Source organism: Artemia franciscana, chromosome 4 (genome assembly GCF_032884065.1).
Source record: "Artemia franciscana chromosome 4, ASM3288406v1, whole genome shotgun sequence".
Taxonomy (NCBI): domain Eukaryota; kingdom Metazoa; phylum Arthropoda; class Branchiopoda; order Anostraca; family Artemiidae; genus Artemia; species Artemia franciscana.
In genome coordinates this window covers 2,085,293-2,105,455 of record NC_088866.1, presented here as the reverse complement: position 1 = coordinate 2,105,455, position 20,163 = coordinate 2,085,293, and the positions used below count along the sequence as shown (strand labels likewise).

At 31.9% G+C, this 20,163-nt stretch overlaps 1 protein-coding gene across 4 annotated transcripts in view; it reads left to right on the top strand.

Moving 5' to 3' along the window:
* The window catches only part of LOC136025847 (mitochondrial DNA helicase-like), a 75,978-nt gene that overhangs the window by 7,358 nt on the left and 48,457 nt on the right, over positions 1-20,163 (top strand). For all 4 annotated transcript variants that reach the window (XM_065701868.1, XM_065701866.1, XM_065701869.1 and 1 more), the window contains exons 3-4: positions 5,812-6,010; positions 12,092-12,568. In XM_065701868.1, the coding sequence (XP_065557940.1) occupies positions 5,812-6,010; positions 12,092-12,568 (676 nt within the window). The remainder of the gene's footprint in view (positions 1-5,811; positions 6,011-12,091; positions 12,569-20,163) is intronic.

The following is a 20,163-nucleotide window of genomic DNA, read 5'->3' as shown; positions in this document are numbered from 1 at the left end:
GGTTTATGCACATAGTGTTTTTAAGTATTTTTACCAGATTAATTGGCAAAGTGATAATTGTGGATTTTCATTGTGGTACCAGGTCTTCATTTTCAATGAAACACCTGGTTTCACATGTTTTGGCAACTAGGCAAAACCAATTTGGCAACTAGTTTCATCTGTATGGAATGAGCTACCATTGAGCATTAGGGCGGCAGAACACGTACCTCAGTTTAAAAGAATTTAATAGATTATTTTTTGACAGATCTGTTGAATCTTAGGCTGGTAGGTCGGGTAGGGGAGGAAGAGGAGCTGGAGAGGTAAGGGGGGACTAGACAGGTAAGGTTGGGCAGCATCTAAGGCGGGGTTGTTTGGGAGGGGTGGGGGGGAGTTGACAATTGAAGAGTGATGGAGACTGAATTTGTTATTGTCGTTCTTTTTTATATTTTTATTTATCAATTAATATTTTTAATTCAGTTATTTATTTATTTATCTTTTTTCATATGTAGATGTTGTAGTTTTTTTATTTTTGGTTTATTTATAATAGTTTTAATTAAATAGTTGAGGTTTAAGTCAGTAGTTGAGTTAATAGGTAAGTAGTTTTGTGGCCTTTTGCGTGACCACAAACCCTTGTAGGTTTTCTCAAGTGCGAAAGTGTTGTATAATTTATTTATTTGTTTTTGAATTTGGAATAATGAACTTATGCAAATTTTCATGTGCCTATAGCTTTTTGTCAGATTCCAGTTTTCATAGTTTTTCGTTTTAAAAAATGATAAAAATCAAGTTTTTGGCGATTTTTGTGTAGAAAACGTGACATAGCTATACTAAGCTTTCTTTCATTATAGGTATTGAGAATGGGTTCATGTCACACTTTTCACACAGTGTTACTCAACCTCACACGATTATATTTAACGTAATCAATTACATATGAACAGACGAGGTGTTTTAACTGATTAATTGTTAAACCGTTTTATGCTTTAATTGATTTACAGATTCTATCCCCCTTTATACAGATCATTTTGATGGACTTTGTCCTTAGGAGCACAGAAAAGGCAATGGGAGAACACGGAATCAAATGGGGAAGAATTCCTGGACTTAGATTACGCTGATGATTTAAGCCTAGATGAAACTGTGAGCAAAATGAATGAGCTTTTAGAGGTTTTGCGAGTTCAGGGTGCTAGCTTCGGTTTGAAAATTAATTTTAAGATTATGTCGCTAAGGCTAGGAATAAATGAAGATGAACAGGTGACGTTAGATAACGAAGAGATTGATCAAGTGGACAGCTTCACTTCCCTTGGTAGTATTATTACTAAAGGTTGTAAATGGTAGTATTATTACTAAAGGTTGTAACCTAAGGCTCAGGTTTTTTTTTCATAGTTGAGAAAGTTTGAAAGAATAGGAAGATAAGTGTGCGAGCCAAAATTAATATATTGGAAGCTATAGTGATGACGGTTTTGTGAGTTCAGGGTGCTAGAATCTGTTTGAAAATTAGTATTAAGAAGTATTATTAAGTTGCCAAGGCTAGGAATAAATGTAGATGAACAGGAGACTTTTGATAACGAAGATATTGATCAAGTGGACAGCTTCACTTCCCTTGGTAGTATTATTACTAAGCATCCTGGGAGCAGTAAAGATGTTAAAAATAGAATAACCAAGGTTCAGGGGTTTTTTCACTGTTGAGAAAAGTTTGAAAGATAGGAAGATAAGTCTGCGAACCAAGAGTCTGCGAGCCTACGAATTGTTTTTGATACCCGGTTGACTGACCGTATTTTAAACTATAGGCTCTACGAAAGGTGTGGTTCATTTCCGCTTTCTAGTGCTATAATGAGAGGAAGGTCGAGACGGCTTGGGCGCGTTCTACGGATGATACATTGCCGAAGATTTTCCTTTTTGGCCAACCATCTAGGGCTAAACGGAAAGCAGGTAGTCCGCGTTTGGGGTAGGAGGATGTCGTAAAGAAAGACTAAGGGAAATGTGAACTTCCTGGGAGGGTGTAAAGAGAGAAACTTTGAATATATAAGGATAGAAGAGGAGTGTGTAGCTGTGTTGGACTCTGGTAGCTTGGTGCTCCGGTGAGTTGTTAGTTGTAGTAGTAGTAGTAGTAATTGGTAATTAATCCCAATTATGCTTAATCTGTTATCACGTCTGTGATTCTGTGCTTATCACTAGCCATTGTCATGATGAAACTGCTTGATAAAATGCTCATTAATAAAAAATTGGGGTAATTGCTATTAAACCAGTGTTTCAAGTGTGACACATGTTAATCCTTTTCTATAATTTTTGTAATATTGAGTGTTTTAAAAATGGAGGTATTTTAGTAACTTGTCTCAGCTAAGTTTGTCTCATACCGTAAGTATTTACCCTGTCAGAGATTGATCTAACCTCATAAGTACTTGTTGTAGGATCCAAGGTATTGATAATGTAAACCTGAATTATGTTTTTAAATTTTCAAGGTAACAGGAAACACGTCAGCATCAACATACATATAAAATCTACCCGCTGAAGCCTCGGCGGTACATAAGAGTTTTTAGTTTTGTTAATAGGGCCCATCTGTTATGGAACCCTTCACCATGTAATCTTGTTTGTGCTGATAGGAGAAATGGTACCAGACATAACCTTTAGTGTACCTCCTTCTGTTGGCTGTTTTTCCCATGGTTATGCTGTTATTACCAAATCCAATCACGGTTAACAAAAATTAACCGATTACCGATAAGTTTTTAAGTTTAAGGATTTTAAAGTTCAGAAAATGTTCAAGGACTACCGATAAGTTTTTGATAAGAAGTTCTACTTGATATAACTTTTGGTTATTGCATTTCCAGTGGATGTTCGTTTCCAAGTCCGATCCTGGTTACCAAGTGGTGGGAGGGGGAGAAGTGGTATCACTACTCCTTAAGCTCTTCTTCTGTTAGTGGTAGTTTCTGTTCGTTTTCGGGTTGGCTTGATTATCTATTCTAATTCATGTTCGTTTTGCTTTTCATATTTATTGATAGGGATTTTTGTTTGTTTTTCTCTTTTTTCGTTTTCGTTTTTCTCTGTGTTCTCTTTACTTTTGTTAATTAAAAAAAGAAAAAAGAAAATCCAAAAAAGAAGTTTTTGAAAAAAGTAAAGAGCAGCATTAAACCAAAGACAAGCAGAAATAAGGTCAGATAATCAAACAGATCGTGGTAACGAATTGTAGTAAGGAGCGACCCGGCTCAATAGTAACCAAAACTCTAAAACATGGAATTTTGATACCAATAGTTACATCAAAAGAATCGTATTTTATGCTGATTTTAAATATATAAGTTTCATCAAATTTAGTCTTACCCATCAAAAGTTACGAGCCTGAGAAAATTTGCCTTATTTTAGAAAAACAAGGGGAAACACCCCCTAAAAGTCATAGAATCTTAACGTTGTTTTTTTTTTCTTTTTCCCATGGGTGATTGTATCGACCCAGTGGTCCTAGAATGTTGCAAGAGGGCTCATTCAAAAGGGAATTAAAAGTTCGTGCCCTTTTAAAGTGACCAAAAAATTGGAGGGCACCTAGGCCCCCTCCTAAGCTCATTTTTCCCAAATGTCACTGGATCAAAATTATGAGATAGCCATTTTATTCACCATAGTCGAGAAACCTTATAGCTATGTCTTTCGGGACGACTTACTCCCCCACAGTCCCCGTGGGAGAGGCTACAAGTTACAAACTTTGACCAGTGTTTACATATTGTAATGGCTATTGGGAAGTATACAGACGTTTTCAGGGGACTTTTTTCGATTTGAGGGGAGAAAGAAGTTGGGGGGGGGATTACGTCGGAGGAAGGGGAGGATTACTATCTTTCCATGGAGGAATTTTCCATGGGGGAAGATAATTTCAGTGAAGGGAGCGCAGGATTTTCTAGTATTATTAAAAAAAAACGAAAGATAAATATGAAAAGTTTTTTCAATTGAAAGTAAGGAGCAGCATTAAATCTTAAAACGAACAGAAATTATTACGCATATGAGGGGTTCACCTCCTCATAATACCTCGCTCTTTACGCTAAAGTATTTTTAGTAATTTCAACCATTCATTCTACGGCCTTCGTGGTTCAGGGGTCATTCTTAAGGAATTGGTGCAAAATTTAGGCTTTAGTGTAAAAAGTGAAGTGTTGACTAGGGGGTGAACCCCGTCATATACGCAATAAAAACATACGAATATAGAAGTTCGTTACGTAAGTTAGTTCGCAAGTTACGTATATTTTTCACTAATGAAAACGTTCGTAAAAAATTTAAAGTTCCAGTTGACTTTTTAAGTAATCAAAAAAATTGGAAGGAAACTAGGCCTCCTCCCCCACTCCTTTTTTCTCAAAACCTTTCGATTAAATCTATGAGAAAGCCATTTAACCAAAAAAACAATCAAATATGCAAATTTCGTTTTAATTATTTATTTGCGGAGAGCCAAAATCAAAACATGCATTAATGCAAAAACGTTCAGAAATTAAATAAAAAAAACAACTTTTTATGAGTGAAAGTAAGGAACAACATTAAAACTTAGAACGAACAGAAATTAGTCCGTATATGTAAGGGGCTTTTCCTCCTCAACGCCCCGCTCTTTACGTTAGAGTTTTTTACTGTTTAAAAAAAGTAGATTTAAGAGAAAGACTCAAACTTAAGCGTAAAGAGCGGGGCGTTGAGGAGGAAAAGCCCCTTACATATACGGACTAATTTCTGTTCGTTCTAAGTTTTAATGTTGCTCCTAATTTTCAGTCGAAAAAACTTTTTTTTTTATTTGATTCAAACTTAAAACGGATAGAAATCGCTATCTATTGGTAAATAAGATGCACAACGAACGAAAATTGCATTCTATAGTTAATCAAGGGAGGTATTGTAGACACAATAATCCCCTCGGTGTAGTACGTCAATACGTATTAGAGGAGTAGAATGTAGAGAGGTTAAAGGCGTAGAGGACATGCTCTTAGAGGTGTATGTCTGATTTCTTATTTGTTTAGTGCCACTGTTCATGTTTTTGTGATGATAAATTAAAAAAAGTAATGTTCAAGTGATATTTAATTTCCTTTTTTGGTACTTGTACAAAATAGTAATAAAAAAATATAATTATTCATAATAAAATAAAAATAAAAGTCAAATTATACATAACATTTATTTGAGCAAATGAGAAGCGTGAATTTGTCTGTCCTGAGATGACAGATCGTCATAATTTAATTCTGTGGGTGTTATCTATATTATTACTTTATTCATATTTCATTATAATTTCTTCTTTTTCCATTTTACTATTATTTTGTACAAATACCAAAGAAAAGAAAAATGAATATCGCTTGAATGCTATTAATTCAATTTGAGACATGGATTCAAGCCCTTTAGCCCGTTCCTTGTAATGTGAAGTTGCGTATCCCCTCTAAGCTCCTGTGCAACCAGTAACCCTACCTAAGCCCTATCGTATTCCTAGGGTTGCCACTTTGGGCCCCATAAGATTGTCATACTCAAGATTATTGCGTTCCAAATTGAGTTCGATAAGATTATATGTAATTACATAGGAAAGTGTACTAAAAATTCTTATAAAAAGTGCCATCTAGAATTGCTCTTCAGCAAGAAGTTGGAATAAAAGTAGACTATGCACCATAGCAGAGAAAAGTGAAATAAGTAAGTTCAAACTAGAGCTGCAGCTAGGATTTTTTTTCAGGGGGAACGTTACAACAACTTTAAAAAAGGACATCAAAAATTTGTTGATATGTATTTTTTTACGTTTTACGATAATCGAACATTTTAGAGTTAGAAGAGTTTTTCGAAGTTTCTTTTTACAATTTTTATTTTATTTTATTTTGTATTCATTTTATATTTTCGTTTTATATTTTCTCATTTTAGGGTCTCCATCTCCTGCCACCGAAAGAAGCTAATGATGAATCATTTTCAATAAACGAGGCCCGAAAATTTTTGAATAGTCACGATTTTGCCGTGACCTTGGGACACACCTCTTTGAAAATTGAATGTCCCGATTCTGTAGTGCAACCAAAAACCTTGAAGTCGCAACGAGGCCATTCCTTGTACATAAATTCAAAAACAGGTAATTGATGCCATTGATTTTATATCAGTTGCAAATTGCATGGGTAAAAACTGGTTTCAGTATTCTAAGTACTAATCATCAACGCCATATAGTGTTTTTTCATATTGTTCCTTTTTGTAGCTTACCTCCTACTGCTGCATACTTGCCTTTTCAGATAATTTAAGGTGGAGGGATAAGAAGCACAATTTATTCACCAGCTGGATCATCTTAAGGTCAACTAGCCTACTTGACAAGATTAGTTGACTGCGTCGGTAGGTCCACCAAGTGGACCTGTCTACTGTACCTACTTTAGGTCAACTATACTACTTGGCGTTTTAAGTTTTCGGAAGCTAATTTTAGCCTCCTTTATACAGACTAGATTTTAACTTTCAGTATTTTTTGAAAATAAAGAAATGCTGCTTAATTGTCACTTACAGAGAATAAGAAACTTAGTGGGCTAAGATTCTCGGAAGCCAAGTCTTCTTTTTGTTGACTTGATTTTAACTTGAAATTAAATAAAAAACAAGTTTTTTTAGCTGAAAGTAAGGAGCGACATTAAAACTTAAAACGAACAGAAATTACTTCGTATATGAAAGGGGCTGCTTCCTCATCAACGCCCCGCTCTTTACGCTAAAGTTTGACTCTTTCTCTCAACTCTGCTTTTTAAAACAGTAAAAAACTTTAGCGTAAAGAGCTGGGTGTTGATGAGGAAGTTACCCCTTTCATATACTCAGTAATTTCTTTTCGTTTTAAGTTTTAATGTCGCTCCTTACTTTCAGCTAAAAAAACTTGTTTTTTTAATTAATTTCTGAACATTTTTGAATCAATGCATGTTTTGATTTTGGCTCTCTGCGGAGGCATAATTAACACGAAATTTGCAGTTTTGATCGAATGATTTTAAGAAAAAAGGGAACTTGGAGGAAGCCTAGTTGCCCTGCGATTTTTTGGTTACTTAAAAAGGGAACTAGAACTTTTCATTTTTTACGAATGTTTTTATTAGTAAAAGATAAACTTATAAATTAGCTTACGTAGCGAACTTATGTAATCTCATGTTTTTATTACATATATGGGGGGGTTCACCCCCTCGTCACTACCTCACTCTTTACACTAAACATTAAATTTTGTCCCAATTCATTAAGAATGACCCCTGAATCACAAATGCCGTAGAATAAATAGTTGAAATCACTAAAAATACTTTAGCGCAAAGAGCGAGGTATTAGGAGGAGGTGAGCCCCTCATATGCGTAATAATTTCTGTTCGTTTTAAGTTTTAATGCTGCTCCTTACTTCCAGTTGAAAAAACTTTTCATATTTATTTTTCATTGTTTTTTTTTTTTTTTAAATAATGCTAGAAAATCCTGCGTTCCCTTCATGGAAATTTTCTTCCCCCACGACAAATTCCTCGATGGAAAGTTCCCCCAACATATCCCCCTCTTGTCAACCCCTCCCCCAACCAAAAACTCCCTCTGAAAACGTCTGTACACTTCCCAATAACTATTACTATATGTAAGCACTGGTCAAAGTTTGTAACTTGTAGCCCCTCCCACGGGGACTGTGGGGGAGTAAGTCGTCCCCAAAGACATGGTTATAAGGTTTTTCGACTACGCTGAATAAAATGGCTATATCAGAATTTTGATCCGTTGACTTTGGGAAAATAATTAGTGTGGGAGGGGGCTTAGGTGCCCTCCAATTTTTTGGTCACTTAAAAAGGGTATCCGTTAGAATGAGCCCTCTCGCAAGATTCTAGGACCACTGGGCCGATACGATCACCTCTGGAAAAAAACGAACAAACAAATAAACACGCATCCGTGATCTGCCTTCTGGCAAAAAATGCAAAATTCCACATTTTTGTAGATAGGAGCTTGAAACTTGTTTTAGGGGGTGTTTCCCCCTGTTTTCTAAAATAAGGCAAATTTTCTCCTGCTCGTAACTTTTGATGGGTAAAAATAAACTTGATGAAACTTATACATTTAAAATCAGCATTAAAATGCAATTCTTTTGATGTAGCTATTGGTATCAAAATTCCATTTTTTAGAGTTTTGGTTACTATTGAGCCGGGTCGCTCCTTACTATAGTTCGTTACCACGAACTGTTTGATAATTCTTGTAAATAAAAAGGTTCTGCTTAATTATCACTTAGCGAGGAATCTTTGCTTAAACTCTATAACATTTCATTTAATTATATCAATTTTCGTTTTTTCTTTGATTATTTCCGTTTTTCAATGGAGTTTTCTGATGCTGCGTATTCAATGGTGCTATTAGTCTAGCCTACCTATCCTGCTAAGGTTTTCTGAAGATATTCTTGTAGTTTATTGCAGAAATCCATCTCAAGGATATCAAACTCTATAGAGACACTTGCCCAAGGGGCTGGGGGGGGGTGGAGTAGTCTTCGTTAGATCGGTCTTTTTACCGCTGAAATTTTAAAGACTTTTTGTGGCAATCTTTGTAAAAGGCTACATCTCTGTTCCTAAACAGCCGTTCTTCTACTTTTATCTCTTCCAGTCTCTATAATATACTCAGAGATAATTTTAAGAGATTAGAAAAGTATTTTATATCGTACTTGGACCTCCAAAATGATATACTAAGAATTTCGAGAGAAAAGAATTCAGTGGAAAAAAGTCAAGAAAATTTTATTGACCGAGAAATCGAATTTGTTGTCATTTTCACCTCTGCCGACATCGATTTGGAAGATTTAGCAAAAAATAATTTCAAGTTCAAATTAGATGAACCCCCGGGTATTACAAATGTTTTTCTGAAAATGGAAGAAAATGAGCCCCCAAATTTTTTTTCAAATTAAAGAAATTAATCAAAAGTTACATAAAAGATTTTTAAACGCGTTTTCGAAAATAGAAAAAGAATTCACAGAAGAAGAAGAGCATCTGGGAGCACTCTGGTTTTTGGAGCATACGATGTTATGAGTGCTTTTGGTTCCCTTATCCACTCGCTGGCCATGTTGGAGTTGCACAGCAGTGGTGTTAGTCTTGATGTAATTTTCCCATTATATTATATGTATAGGTCTCTAAAAGTTCGTTTGAAGTTGGGAAATGTACTTTCGGATATTGAGCTCCCTGTATTTGTCGGAATAAAGCAAGGAGCCATTATATCTTATCTACAACAACGTGTCTCTTCCTGTGCAGATTGGCCTACCTATTAGTTTCATTTCAAAAGAGATGGATACATCATTGCTTTGATATGCAGACGATCTGTTAAATCCGTGCCGGTCAATAGCTAGTCTTCATCGGAGTTTTGATAACCTATCTGATAGATATCTACAAATAGGACTAAGTTCGAATGCTGCGAAGTAGGGTAGTTTTGTGCCCTATAGTGTCTGTCTAGGTGATAGTAAGGTGGCACCCACCACTGTACTAACATATTTAGGTCTCCTGATTGGGTCTTCGATTAAGAATACACGAAAGCTTTTGCTTCGGAATGCTGAACGCAAACTTAAAATTGCTTATGCCAGTGTAGTTATATCGCAGCTTAATCTGGAACGGAAAGCCCTTTCTCTAATATATAATAGTGTGGCTCTCCTGCATATTCTATATTTGACCTCATTTTAGGACATTTTTACTGAATCTGGTAGGTGAGTATTGCGAAAGTGCTATTTTAAGTACGCGAAGTTTTGGCTTCAGACCCCTCGATGGTTCAAGAATAGATATATCGTTAACCCTTTTGGTGTGGTGGAACCGGCTCAGGTCAGGGATGAACAGCTTCAGAAACTGAGTAACCACTGCTCTTCTCTCCCGTGAAAGGGCGTACTATTTTAGATTTGGTATTATTAGTAATTTATGTATAACTTTATGACATGTTCGTTTTGTTTTTCTTTCTTTTATTGTAGAAATAGGGTAATAAACTGCGTGGAGTTTATTAAGATTTCAAAAATATTTACCCAGCCAAGTTAATCTTGGATCCTAGTCAAAAAGTTTGAAAACCATTTTTGCCTTCACTGAAAATTTCAAACTAATACCCTATTTAATTTCTGATATATTTTGTCTGTGAAATTTTGACTGCCTGGATGTACTTCAACTCTTTTTGTTTTGTTCAACAGTTGTAATAGCAGTAGCTGTAGAAGTATGGTTGTAGTAGTAGTAGTAGCTGTTGTTTTTCTTTCTTTTATTGTACTCTGTCGTTTTCTCTTTTTTTTATGTTTATAGATAGGTAATAAAAGACATCATTCATTCATTCAAATTACCAAAAATTGTTAGAATTTGTACTTTCTGCATGCGAATATGGTTTGTCTTCATGAATTATGGTTTCACATTCAGAGTTTTATGAACATACAAATAAGAAAGAAAAACTAGAATAAACAGCCAAAACATACAAGAAAATAACCTGAAAAGTTAAAGAAAAAACAGTATAAAAGAGTGAAAAAAGAACAAAAAAAGAAAGAGAAACCAATAAAACGAAGAAACATCTGAAAACCTTTTATGGTTGTCTTTCCAAAGTTCTGAACAACTTCTTAAAATAATAATTCAATTTTCGTAATTCCAATCAACGTGAATCAATAATAATGCACATGTTCAACAAAATGAATTCTAACGAAATGAAACGATTTATTTATATAAAGAACTTATTCAAAATCCAGCTTTATACAACTAAAGTTATTTACAATAGGGACAGTCTAAAGATCAAAGTCTAAAGATAAATATAAACAGTAAAAATAAACATAATAAAAAAAATAAAATAAATAATAATAATAAATCAATAAATATAAATAAATAAATAAAATAAATAAAATAAATAAAAAAAATAAAACAAATAAAAATAAACATAATAAACGTAAAAATAAACAGTAAAAATAAACAGTCTAAAGATAAATATAGCTGAATTAGAAAACATGAATAGATTTCGTGAAAACTAGATAAAAACTGTTTCTTGTACAAATAGAAGATTTTTAACGAAGAAAAAAGAACAGTGCATGGTTTAGTTCTGTCTTCATGACATATGGTTTCGTGACATATGGTTTGTTTTCATGAAAACTAGATAAAAGCTGTTTCTTGTACAAATAGAATATTGTTAACGAAGAAAAAAGAACATTGCATGGCTTAGTTCTGTCTTCATAACATATGGTTTTCATGACATATGGTTTGTCTTTATGAAAACTAGATAAAAACAGTTTCTTATACAGATAAAAGATTTTTAACGAAGAAAGAAGAACAGTGCATAGTCTAGTTCTGTTTGCTATGCTGTGGAATTTATAATGTCTGTCTTTCCAACGTTTGAATTCTAAAGCCGCCTCGTATTGTAAATGTAAAATTCTTTGGCTTTTTTCACTATCTGAGGATGCATTCTTGCCCTGCAAGGGTTGCATATTTGAGCAACTTTAACTGCAGATTATTTAAATTTAGTTGTTTGTGCAACATAAAAGGGAAAGTTTTGTTCGTGAAAGGACGAATAGCTTGTTAAGGTTTGGGACCTACTCCCTTGGCAGTCCCTTTTTATTCTGTAAAGGATTCCGTCAAAAATTGTGATTTTTTTAGTGATTGGCTTTTCAATTTTACTTTTCAGCTAAAATTGTACATATAGGGACTGGAATTATCAACAAAAATGTAAAAAACTGCTAAAATGTACAGTGAAAAATGTATTCTACAATGATCTAACTGCTGTGTTGTTCTATATTAATCACTAATGGTGGCATCGCTGGGTTGCACCAGCATGTGTGAATTAGTATGTTTTCTATGGATTTTGTAGGTGTTTATTTCTCTATGAATATATATTTTTTAATAAATAAAATAAACATTTTTTAGTTTGATAAGTTATTTATTTTAAATATGCAAAATTTAATGGGTCTTTCGCTACCCTAGGACAATTTTGCTAATTTTAACGATAAAAATTATTTTTTTAGTCTAATAGTTCAATTTAATATTGCAGATAATTTGAAAATTTTGGAAATCTCAACAAAAAGGGGAGAAGAACAATTGAAATTCTATTCTTAACTAATCTCTCTCTCTCTCTCTCTCTCTCTCTCTCTCCCTCTGTTTCCCTCACTTCTCTCTTTCCTCTTTTTATATAAGTGCCTTTTCTTATGTACATATTTTCATTGACAATGATTTTGAAAATGCATCTAAAAAAATCAATTCGCTAATATAATAATGTTTTTCTAGGCTATTGTGTCTGCCCAAACTGTAAACTCCATGGACCTTGGACAAATTTAAAATCGTATTTGGCACGATTGGACTCCAAATCAAACCTATCGCCATTCCTTGAATCATACAAGCTTAAGGAACTAGCAACCTATGAACAACAATTATCCACCTCCCAACTTATTACAGCGCATACTTTCAAAACTAAACTAAAGCACAATTTAATCAACCTAAGGGTGGAAACATTTGAAAAATCGGAATGTCGACTCAGTGAGACAAATAATATCTTAATTCCTGTTAGACATTTGGATAGTAGTATTATTGTTTATAGAGAGATTGATATTAGCAGTGGTAGTGAAGTTAATTTAAAAAATACATTTGTTCCTTTGATTTTACCCCAAAAAGGAGCGAAAGACTTAGTGGTTATAACTTGGAATCTCCCAGATGCTCTGTATGCATATCAGGAAACTAAGTCTACTGTGATATGTCTTCCCTCAGGTAACATATTCTCTATTTTAATAATATTTTGATATTAGTAACATATAGGTAAAATAAGGGTAAAATATTCTCACTTGTAATAATATGTAATAATATTTTGATATTAGTAACATATAGGTACATATTCTCTCTTGTAAAAACACTTTGATATTAGTATTATATAGGTAACATATCTCTCTTATAAAGATATTTTGATATTAGTAACATATAGGGAAAATATAGTTAACATATTCTCTCTTTTAATAATATTTTTATATTAGTAACATGTAGGTAAAATATAGGTAAAATATTCTCTCTGGTAATAATATTTTAATATTAGTAACATGTAGGCAAAATATATTTAACATATTCTCTCTGGTAATAATATTTTGATATTAGTAACAATTAGATACTATATTCTTTCTTGTAATAATATTTTGATATTAATATCACGTAGGTAACATATTCTCTCTTGTAATAATATTTTGTTATTAGTAACATATAGGTAACATATTTTCTCTTTTAATAGTATTTTGATGTTAGTAACATATAGGTAATGTATACACTCTTTTAATAATATTTTGTTATTAGTAAAACATAGGTAATATACTCTTTCTTGCAATAGTATTTTGATATTAATAACATATAGGTAATGTATTCTCTCCTGGAATAACATTTTGATATTTGTTATGGCAGTGAAGTTAAAATTCAAACTACATGTTCTTTTAATAGCGAAATCAAACAAAAAGCAAATTTTTTCAACTGAAAGTAAGCTGCAACCTTAAAATTTAAAACGGACAGAAATTTTTACTTACATGAGGGTGTTCTCCCCCTCGTCAATACATCGCTCTTTACCCTAAAGTTTCAATTTTTTAAGAATGGCCCCTAAATCACAAAGGGTTTATGAAAATAATTAGCTCTCATGAAAGTACTAAAAAAAAGTGTAGAGTCTTTTAAGCTCTTTTAAGCATTAAAATCCGTTTTTTTCATATATCTATTGGTATCAAACTTCTATTTTTTAGAGTTTCGGTTACTATTTAGTCGGGTCGCTCATTACTTACAGTTCATTACCACGAACTGTTTGATATTGAAAAAAAACAAGTTTTTTGCGTAATACCTGAAATTTTTGACGTAATACCTTAAATTCGGTATTATTTTTTTTCAAGAACACATTGCCTTTCTATGATGACAAATAAATGTTCAAACAGGGATAAGTATAACGGACATCTAGACTTATCTAGATGTATCTAGGATATCTCTCATAGGATATCTAGACTTTTGTATCTGTTTTCACTGTCTAGTAAATGGACTTATCCCAAACAAATACAACGTAGAGACAATAGGGAAAATTTCAAGACAGTGGAAATTATTTCTGTAGATATTTCGGCCCTGTGTCCAAGGGCCGTCTTCAGCACAATACAAGAATAAGAGAGAAACTATATATATATATAAAAGAACTTACATCAAATTGTGAGGATTAAAACTGAATAATTAAAAACACTTTTTAAAACATTTTTTAAAAATAGCCCTAGCATCCTTACTTCAACGAAGTTCAACCAGGACTGGCGAAAAAAATGAAATGAGAATATAAGCTCATTCAAACAGAAGAGAATAAAATGATTAGATGCAATTTCTTAAAGCTAATCTTGCTTGTTTAGCAGCCTGTCTCAAAGGCCTTTTCGTAGTTGGTTCAGTACTATTATAAATCGGTTTAGTAAAATATTTTGTTAGATCATTTTTAATTAAATTTGAGTATAAAGAATTTAGTGAGTATTCCCCCAAGTCCCTGTTCAAAGAAATATTATTATTTATTTTGAGATTAATTTCGATTGATTCTCGAACCACCTATTTTATTCCCAAATCATTACTAATGAGTGAAGAGTTTTCAAAAAGTATCATGTGGGTGCAAAGCACAAAAAATACCCTGTGATTGCGGAAAATACTATGTCGGCAGGACCCATCAGAATCTAGACAAACGGTCACAACAGCATAAAAATGACATAGACAAGGCCTTAATTTCAAATAGTTCCAACAACTCCTTTGATTTTGCTTTAGGTTGGCATATATTTAATAATCCGTCCCACATGATACTTTTTGAAAACTCTTCACTCATTAGTAATGATTTGGGAATAAAACAGGTGGTTCGAGAATCAATCGAAATTAATCTCAAAATAAATAATAATATTTCTTTGAACAGGGACTTGGGGGAATACTCACTAAATTCTTTTCTTGAACATGCAACATATAATGGTCCATGGGAAAACAATCTGTATTCAGATCTATACCTCATGATTCTAATGATTGCCCTTGAGCTTTGTTGATGGTGATTGCTAATCGACCATTCCCTGCCCCGGTGTCCCGGTCGTCATTTATATCCCCCTGTTTCCCCCGGTGTCCCCGTTGTAGTTGTGTCCCTGTGTCCCGGTCGTCATTTATATTCCCTGTGTCCCGGTCGTCATTTGTATCCCGGTGTCCCGGTCTGTATATACATTCGTTTTTTAGTTTTGTTTTTCTCCTTTATTTTTTTCCTTTTTTTTTCTTTTTTAGTTTATTTAGATTTTTAGGTTTTTTTATTAGTTTTTAGTTTTTTTTTTCTTTTTAGTTTTTTTGTAGTTTTTACCTTCTTTTTAGTTTTGTTAGTTTTTTTTTTACTTATGTCCTGGTCGTCATTTATACTCCCTGTGTCCCGGTGCTTTGTTGATTGCTAATCGAACATTCCTTTTGTTCTGGTCGCTTTCTCTTTGAGTGTCGTCATTTATTTTTTTCTTTTTTAGTTCTTTTAGTTTTTACCTTTTTTAGTTTTTTTTAGTTTTTTAGATGAAAATTTTTTTTTAGTTTTTTCCTTTTTTTCTTTTTAGTTTTTTATTGGTTTTTACCTTTATTTTAGCTTATTTTTCAGTTTTTTCCTTTTTTTTAGTTTTTTTTTTTTTATTTTTTATTTTTTTTATTTTTTTACCTTTTTTTAGTTTTTTTAGTTTTTTTAGTTTTTTAGCTTTTTTACTTTTTTTATTAGTTTTTAGTTTTTTTTTGTAGTTTTTGCCTTTTTTAGTTTTTTCAGTTTTTTTTTTTAGTTTTTTATTGGTTTTTACCTTTATTTTAGCTTATTTTTCAGTTTTTTCCTTTTTTTTAGTTTTTTTTTTAGTTTTTAGTTTTTTTAGTTTTTTACCTTTTTTTAGTTTTTTTAGTTTTTTTAGTTTTTTAGCTTTTTTATTTTTTTATTAGTTTTTAGTTTTTTTTGTAGTTTTTGCCTTTTTTTAGTTTTTTTAGTTTTTTATTAGTTTTTAGTTTTTTTTGTAGTTTTTGCCTTTTTTTTAGTTTTTTTAGTTTTTTAGCTTTTTTATTTTTTTTATTAGTTTTTAGTTTTTTTTGTAGTTAGTTTTTTTAGTTTTTTACCTTTTTTTAGTTTTTTTAGTTTTTTAGCTTTTTATTTTTTTTATTAGTTTTTAGTTTTTTTTGTAGTTTTTGCCTTTTTTTAGTTTTTTTAGTTTTTTAGCTTTTTTATTAGTTTTTAGTTTTTTTTGTAGTTTTTGCCTTTTTTTAGTTTTTTTAGTTTTTTAGCTTTTTTATTTTTTTAATTAGTTTTTAGTTTTTTTTTGTAGTTTTTGCCTTTTTTTTAGTTTTTTCAGTTTTGACGTCACCTGATCCAGTTTTTTCAGGTGACGTCACCTGATCCAAATAGATTGTCAGGTTTACCGACTCTTGAACATGCAACATATAATGGTCCATGGGAAAACAATCTGTATTCAGATCTATACCTCATGATTCTAATGATTGCCCTTGAGCTTTGTTGATGGTGATTGCTAATCGACCATTCCCTGTCCCGGTGTCCCGGTCGTCATTTATATCCCCCTGTTTCCCCCGGTGTCCCCGTTGTAGTTGTGTCCCTGTGTCCCGGTCGTCATTTATATTCCCTGTGTCCCGGTCGTCATTTGTATCCCGGTGTCCCGGTCTGTATATACATTCGTTTTTTAGTTTTGTTTTTCTCCTTTATTTTTTTCCTTTTTTTTTCTTTTTTAGTTTATTTAGATTTTTAGATTTTTTAGTTTTTTTATTAGTTTTTAGTTTTTTTTTCTTTTTAGTTTTTTTGTAGTTTTTACCTTCTTTTTAGTTTTGTTAGTTTTTTTTTTACTTATGTCCTGGTCGTCATTTATACTCCCTGTGTCCCGGTGCTTTGTTGATTGCTAATCGAACATTCCTTTTGTCCTGGTCGCTTTCTCTTTGAGTGTCGTCATTTATTTTTTTCTTTTTTAGTTCTTTTAGTTTTTACCTTTTTTAGTTTTTTTTAGTTTTTTAGATGAAAATTTTTTTTAGTTTTTTCCTTTTTTTCTTTTTAGTTTTTTATTGGTTTTTACCTTTATTTTAGCTTATTTTTCAGTTTTTTCCTTTTTTTTATTTTTTTTTTATTTTTTATTTTTTTTTTTAGTTTTTTACCTTTTTTTAGTTTTTTTATTTTTTTTAATTTTTTAGCTTTTTTACTTTTTTTATTAGTTTTTAGTTTTTTTGTAGTTTTTGCCTTTTTTTTAGTTTTTTTCAGTTTTTTTGTAGTTTTTTATTGGTTTTTACCTTTATTTTAGCTTATTTTTCAGTTTTTTCCTTTTTTTTAGTTTTTTTAGTTTTTAGTTTTTTTTAGTTTTTTACCTTTTTTTTAGTTTTTTTAGTTTTTTTAGTTTTTTAGCTTTTTTATTTTTTTATTAGTTTTTAGTTTTTTTTTGTAGTTTTTGCCTTTTTTTAGTTTTTTTAGTTTTTTAGCTTTTTTATTAGTTTTTAGTTTTTTTTTTGTAGTTTTTGCCTTTTTTTAGTTTTTTAGCTTTTTTATTTTTTTTATTAGTTTTTAGTTTTTTTGTAGTTAGTTTTTTTAGTTTTTTTAGTTTTTTAGCTTTTTTATTTTTTTTATTAGTTTTTAGTTTTTTTTGTAGTTTTTGCCTTTTTTTAGTTTTTTTAGTTTTTTAGATTTTTTATTAGTTTTTAGTTTTTTTTTGTAGTTTTCGCCTTTTTTTAGTTTTTTTAGTTTTTTAGCTTTTTTATTTTTTTTATTAGTTTTTAGTTTTTTTGTAGTTTTTGCCTTTTTTTAGTTTTTTCAGTTTTGACGTCACCTGATCCAGTTTTTTCAGGTGACGTCACCTGATCCACGATCCACAGATCCACAGACAACTTATTTTTATATATATATATATATATATATATATATATATATATATATATATATATATATATATATATATATATATATATATATATATATATATATATATATATATATATATATATATATATATATATATATATATAGTTTCTCTCTTATTCTTGTGTTGTGCTGAAGACGGCCCTTGGACATAGGGCCGAAATATCTACAGAAATAATTTCCACTGTCTTGAAATTTTCCCTATTGTCTCTACGTTGTATTTGTTTGTTATGGAAAGGCAGTGTGGTCTTCGTCGCTATTTTCGACTTATCCCCATTCGAACGTTTGTTTGTTCGTGAAAGTAGGAGCAAAATTCTATCGTTTATTAATAATGCCTGGACATCCTGCTACCCTCTTCGAAAAGTTCCTCTAAACAATTCAATCCCGGTGAAAATTTACCGTGAATAATAACAATTAACATATCTACATGTAATAGGAAGTAGGATAAATTTAAAGCATTTCTTATAAGAATTTTGGCAAATTCCTCCAATGCAAAATTTACCCTGATAAGGTCACCCCCCCCCCGTGGAAAATCCTCCAGGAGAAAATTCAATCATTCCTTCCTCCCCCCTCACGAAAAATGTATGTTGGGTGGTCAAGTTATCTCTAAAGGCTTAGTTATTGCACCTTACAACTATGGTGAACAAAATGGCTATCTCAAAATTTTTATTGAACAACTTTAGCGAAAAAAGGGGCATGGGACAGGGGCTAGCTGCCATCCAATCTCTTTGGTCACTTTAAAAGGGCATTAGAACTTTTAATTTCCTTTCGATTTTGCCCGTTCGCAATATTCTAGGACCTCTTGTCTGATAAGATCAGCCCTGGGGAAAGCCAAAAGAAGAAAAAAAATAAACACACGTATCTGTAATCTTTCATTAAGGTGATTGGGTACAATAAAAAGTATAAAACAAAAACTATTATGCAAGATTTGATTGCGCAGCGGTAAGAACACTTGACTTAGGCCATTATAATTCTCGTTTAAATATCAGGTAAGGCAAATTTCTGTCTTTGAGAATACTAAAAAGTCGAAAATATTAAGTATAAAAAAAAATTCAATATATAGCCTACCAGAAAGTAGAAAATTATTTTTTTTTTCTCTCAAAAATCTTCGAGTAAAAGTGAAAACGAGGGGCGAAAAATTGATTTGGCTTCACATCACTTAATTGCTTTAGCTCGATTTAAATTAACAAGTTTTTTCATTTACGAAATTTCAAATTAGATCAATTTGATATCTATACTTTGTAAAGCCCAATGCCCCTCCTTTTCACTTATATTCATAGATTCTACTGTAGTTGGCTATACTTTAAGCTCGCTATGCTGCTTATAATTTTGCACCTGTTCTAAGACAGCTTGGAGACTAGAGAAACTTGGAGCCAAAGCTTTGGAAAACCAAGGCTTTGAAGAATAGAGGCTAGTTTTGCAATTTTTTCCATGTACCATATACCTTATGGTATATGGTATATACCATATACCATATATCTGGGATAGGCCAGATTTGTCCTATTCGAGAAAAAGCATCATGGTTCTACATCATGGTTCTCTAATATACTGAATGGGATGCTTTGCCTGTTATTAAGATTGCTTGACTTTTAAGGGATGTTTCTCGCTTTTTCGAAAATCTGGCAAATTTTCTCGGGCTTGTAACTTTTGAATTTTATATACTTGAGATCAGTATGAGAAGCTATTCTATATGTGTATTAATTGCTGTAAATTTTTTTGTTAGTGTTTCGGTTGCTATTGGACCGATTTGCTCCTTACTTACAGTTTGTTGTAACGAATTATTTGATCTGTTACTCTTTAATCATGCTCACACCCATTTTCTTATGCTTCGAAAATTTTCCCAATTATCGAATTGATTTTCCCCATATCTAGATTTTATTCTCAGGAGACAAATTTGACTTTCTTCTCTTATCAGTTAATGTTTAATCATACTCCTACTGAGCTTCCCAATCTTAGGAAATTTTCCCAAAAAGCCGGATTTATTTCTCTTTGTTCTTAAAGACTAATTTATGTTTCTTCTCTTATCAATTAATGTTTAATCGTACTCCTACTGAGCTTCCCAATCTTGGGAAATTTTCCCAAAAATTCGGATTTATTTCTCTTTGTTCTCAAAGACTAATTTATGTTTCTTCACTTATCATTTACTCTTCAATTATGTTCATACTCAGTTTCCCATAGTTTGAAAATTTTTCCCCAAAACCTGATTTATGTTTCCCCATATACGGATTTTGTTCTCAAAAGACTAGTTTGGGTTTCCTCTCCTATGAGTTACTCTTCAGTTGTATTCATACTCAGTTTCTCTTACTTTGAAAATTCTCCTCAAAACCGGATTTGTGTTTCCCCATATACGGACACTGTTCTAAAAAGACTAATTTGAGCTTCTTCTTCTTGTCACTTACTCTTCAATTATGTACATTCTCAGTTTCCCATACTT